Below are 4,839 nucleotides of genomic sequence, written 5' to 3'. Positions count from 1 at the left end.
GTTTTTTGACTATTGATTAAAGTGCAGGTTGCAGGGCTGTGGAAAATTTTTAATCGGATCCCAACTCCGGTTTAAGGGGACTCCAACTACAGCTCTCAAGAAAATCAATTTGTGTGTGCAAGCCTTTATTATTAGACTTCCTAAGAACCTTAGTATAAAGTAGTGCATTTGATTCTTAGTCGAAGGTTTCGGCTTTTTTCATCACCATTAAAAGTACGCAATTCAGACTTTGGGAATTTTGACTCTAGCGAGAACATGTGCTGGTTCGAACAACGATATTGGAGCAGAAAGGCTCGGCTTTGTGGCGCGTCGTGCTAATCGTTACGCCTGCCATAGCACCACCGATTACTTTGCGTGGGTTCGAATCCCATAGATTGGTTCACGTAAACGCTGGTCGGTTACGGCTTCATCCACCATCAAGATCATTCATATGGTGACAAAATACCTGCCTCACTAATCCCATGTCTGACTCTCAACTGGACTGGATGCCGTGCTCGGTCTTTTCGCTCCTCTGATATAAATATTTAAATCCTCTCTTAAAAATAAACACGGAGTCTACGGTGAGCAAACCGCGGCACTGAATAGTGAGAATACACATCCTGAGAAGACCGTGCCAATTCGGAAGCTGTAGATGTTCTCTTACTCGAGTTAGGATTGGAATGTTCGGGAATTAAATTATTGTGTGAAGGCTATGATTCACATATTTATACCAGGGGAGAGGAAAGCCGATAATACGCTCAATCATATGGTGAACCACGGCATCTCGTTCTGTTAACAGTTCATGTCGGGTGTGGAATAAGTTAGCTAGCCAGTTATCTGTTTTTAGATGCATAGACTCTAGATTCCGCCAGCACTTTGAAATGCTGTCAAGCCAGGATTGCCTCACCAGCAATTTTTGGACACGTAGTGGACATAACGATCGTTTCAATATTATGTTGTTGTTGTTCTTTGACACGTTTTTAAAAAGTCGCTTTTCTCTTCGAATACTGGACCAATTGCTTTGAAATTTTCAGTGGTTAAAGATAAAATTTTTCTCCAGAAGGCTATTACTTTTTTTTCCGCTATGACGTCATCAAAATTATTGCCATTGGGTGGCGCTACGTGTCCATATATTTGAGCATAGCTCTCTTGTTTGTAATGAGGAGCCTCCAGGATTTCCTTCGTCCTTGTCATTATGAATACCACCACACAGTGCACATTAGTGGACACAGAAATAGTTATATTAAATAAAATAAGTTTATTTGTTGAACGGATAAATTAAACACAGTGCTGAATTGGGAGATACCAACGGATAGCTCATGTCGTCAAGTGAACAGTATACTTTAAAGTAAAATACACAAAAAGATCATCCTGAATCGCCGTATTGAGATTGACATCCGAAAGCTGTGCTATTTATTGGGCGTTTAAACACAGCGTTAGGGGCAAACGGTCACACATATGTGAGGTTTACTATTTTTAGCGAGGCCATGCCTTCTTGTTCGTCATTGACTATGTAATTTCGACTTCCTACTCCGGGTTGAGTAAAAATTCGACTCTCGTGCCGAATACATCTTGATTTCACACTTCCGTGCATACAAGTCTTTTTAATGAAGTGTCAAAAACGGTTAGTAAATTAAATGCTTTTCGAGTTTCTGTACGAAAATGCTATCTTTTTATCACCATTCAAAATTGGAAAATCCGACTCCGGAAAATTCAAAACCACTTTTGGCCAATCTAATAACTCCGTGTGACAGAATTTGTGCAAGTTTATCTATGTATACAGGTGGTTTGGATATTAGCTGATTTCTCATTTAGGACTTTTAGGTGATAATTCAGTTGTTAATTTTTAATTTAAATTTTAAGACGTCATTCAATCAAGGTAATGATGACGTCATCGTCTCTTCGTTGCCATAGCATCTCTCCGTCAAAATCAACCAGGTTTCGCTTGCGTGCCCGAATCAATATCCCGACCAGATTGCTTGATATCTTTGTGTATCTGTAAGGATTGGAAAAGTAAATAAAGCTGAAAAGCACAAAGTATGAAAAGGCGACTAAATTTATATTTAAACTCTTACATTTGGGGCAATTAGCATTTCCCAATTTTTAACTTGGAAGGCAGATTTTTCGTTTATGGGCGCGGTGGCTTAATGAAACGTTTCCCAGTCTGGGTGGAAGTCAAGAGGAAAATTTTATTATAAACACCCTATGAACTGTTCGGCATTCCTGAAGTATTCGTACCAAGATGACGCACAACCTGAATAACCCTAACTTGGTACGCATACTATGTTCAGGCTGTGCGCCATCTTGGTACGAATACTTCGGGAGCACCAACTGTTCAATATGTACAAAACAGTGCGATTGCGCATAATATTAGCTACAGATCATTGAACAAATAACGGAGAGTTTTTATGTACTGTTGCCAGTGAGTTCGATACTAAAGAGAAGCCGTTCTAAAAATGTTTATTCTCACCGCAAATGTTTCACCACAAATACCGTGTTTCCCCGAAAATAAGACTGGGTCTTTTTTCAATTTTCGAAAAAAATAAAACCTGGGGTTATTTTCGGGGGATGTCTTTTATTTTCGTTTATCAAAAACAAAGTTACAAAGTAGAAAATTACGAAATTTTTAAATATATAAAATATGAAAACCGATATTCATTCACGTATAAATAGCACGTTTTTGTTCAAAATAACGGTGAAACATAGATTATCAATCATTTAAAAAATGTAGGAGCGATTTCTTGCTATCGACTAGGTCAAAAAAAATTTGGCGTTTGAAAAGTTACGCAATATGTAAAACATGTTATCCCACTCTGGTTTGACTCATGTTTCATCACGAATATATGAGCCACACCTACCTTTGAAACAACGGTCCAAACGTAACATATCTAATCCCAGATCTGGCATCGGTATCTGCCATTGACCTCATGACGCTGATCAGCATGTCCAGTTCTTTGTCGATGTATTTATTCGCCTTCTCACGGCGAACTGCGGTTGTTCCGACAGGCTGTGCGTAACCTGGGTCGCCTTTGGTCCATTTCGGTCGATTTTCAGCTGAGAAAGAAAAGCAGAATTTAATTTACATAGAATTTACTGTCTTGTGACGGATTTCCTGTCGTGAACTCTTTTTCGGGTATTTCCGAAGTATGTGAACCAAGATGGCGGACACCGGAACGTAGTATGTGTACCAGGTTAGGCCATAATTTTGTTCCAATTTTCCTTATTTTAGTTCTATTACGAGTTCGTGGACTAGCCAAGTGACTCCCTTAGTATTTGTACCTAAATTTATGGCCTAACCCTAACATACTACGTTCCGGGGTCCGCCATCTTGGTTTACATACTCCTGGAGCATCTTTTTAGTGTAGTTTCAATCTGTATTCACTGGCACCTAATGCCCTACTACCTATATAGCCAATGAGGTTTCAGTAGCTCTTGCCATTTCAGTGAGTGCCTGTAACTTTGCTCAGAGATGAGTCTTCTTCATTTCTGAGTGAATGCCTATAACTTTGCTCAGAGATGAGTCTCATTTACTTCTGAGTGAGTGCCCATAACTTTGCTCAGAGATGAGTCTCCTTTACTTCTGAGTGAGTGCCCATAACTTTGCTCAGAGATGATTCTCTTTTACTTCTGAGTGAGTGCCCGTAACTTTGCTCAGAGATGAGTCTCCTTTACTTCTGAGTGAGTGCCCGTAACTTTGCTCAGAGATGAGTCTCCTTTACTTCTGAGTGAGTGCCCGTAACTTTGCTCAGAGATGAGTCTCCTTTACTTCTGAGTGAGTGCCCGTAACTTTGCTCAGAGATGAGTCTCCTTTACTTCTGAGTGAGTGCCCGTAACTTTGCTCAGAGATGAGTCTCCTTTACTTCTGAGTGAGTGCACGTAACTTTGCTCAGAGATGAGTCTCCTTTACTTCTGAGCGAGTGGCCGTAACTTTGCTCAGAGATGAGTCTCCTTTACTTCTGAGTGAGTGCCCGTAACTTTGCTCAGAGATGAGTCTCCTTTACTTCTGAGTGAGTGCCCATAACTTTGCTCAGAGATAAGTCTTCTTTATTTCTGAGTGAGTGCGCGTAATGGTAGGCTTACCATATATATAAAAATAACCGGTACGGTTCGGATTGGACAAATCTTGGTTCGATTCTCAGGCTATGCGAATCCTTGGAAAAAGAGTCCGTTTTTCGGCATTCCGAACAATTCGCTAGCTAAACTGAGATGTTAAATTGACGTATCGAACATATAATAATCAGGACATTATAGTAGTTCTCAATCTCTCACTGAATTAGTGAAGTGTGTCGCGAATCCGTGATAAATGGACTGCCTCCATTGACAAAAAATATTGTATCGATATTGAATAAAAAGAATTTATGGCTGCCATACTGACCGCGACATCCGGGTCTACCGGGTGAGACGCCTAGACAACTTGTCAAAACCTGGATTGTCCCGGGTAAACAGGGACGTATGGTAAGCCTGCGTGATGCACCATCATAAATCTATTTAAATTCAGTAGCTCTTGAAATTTCACCGGTCGATGTTAACTTTGCTTAGAGATGAGTCTCCCTCAATTATGAGCGAGTGACATTGTTTGATCAGATTCTCTTGAAAAACTTACCTTCGTATCTTCCGGAAAATGGATTAACTTTCTGTTTCTCGACGAAATCATTCGTGTGCTCGTTCCATTTTTGAGACAGTGACGTCACAGTACTAGTTTGTACATCTGCTTGTGACTTCATTATCAGCATGTTAAATAGCAGAAGACCGAATCGTCGTCACTTTTCCCGTGCACGTTTTAATTGAGTCACCAAATTATTCAGTGTAATATTAGTTTTTTAGCTTAGTAACGGAGCGTAATAGTTCTGTAAAAACACC

The 4,839-nt window shown here is 40.0% G+C and overlaps 1 protein-coding gene across 1 annotated transcript; it reads right to left on the bottom strand.

Annotated features, from left to right (window-relative positions):
- Positions 1–1,254: 1,254 nt before the first annotated feature.
- Positions 1,255–4,839, bottom strand: LOC120328041 (actin-binding Rho-activating protein-like). The gene is made up of 3 exons (XM_039394427.2): positions 4,583–4,839; positions 2,838–3,033; positions 1,255–1,975 (listed from the first exon to the last, which is right to left on the bottom strand). The coding sequence occupies exons 1-3, from the start codon at positions 4,710–4,712 to the stop codon at positions 1,846–1,848; spliced, it is 456 nt and encodes a 151-aa protein (XP_039250361.1). The 5' UTR covers positions 4,713–4,839; the 3' UTR covers positions 1,255–1,845.

Source organism: Styela clava, chromosome 7, assembly GCF_964204865.1.
Source record: "Styela clava chromosome 7, kaStyClav1.hap1.2, whole genome shotgun sequence".
Lineage (NCBI taxonomy): Eukaryota > Metazoa > Chordata > Ascidiacea > Stolidobranchia > Styelidae > Styela > Styela clava.
The sequence above is the reverse complement of the archived record's forward strand: the minus strand, read 5'-3'. Positions and strand labels throughout refer to the sequence as shown.

Coding starts and splice junctions, on each gene's coding strand:
- LOC120328041 (XM_039394427.2), bottom strand. CDS start 4,712: ATGCTGATAATGAAGTCACAAGCAGATGTACAAACTAGTACTGTGACG. Junction 3,034..4,582: donor ATTTTCCGGAAGATACGAAG/GTAAGTTTTTCA, acceptor TTTCTTTCTCAG/CTGAAAATCGACCGAAATGG. Junction 1,976..2,837: donor TTTGGACCGTTGTTTCAAAG/GTAGGTGTGGCT, acceptor CAATCCTTACAG/ATACACAAAGATATCAAGCA.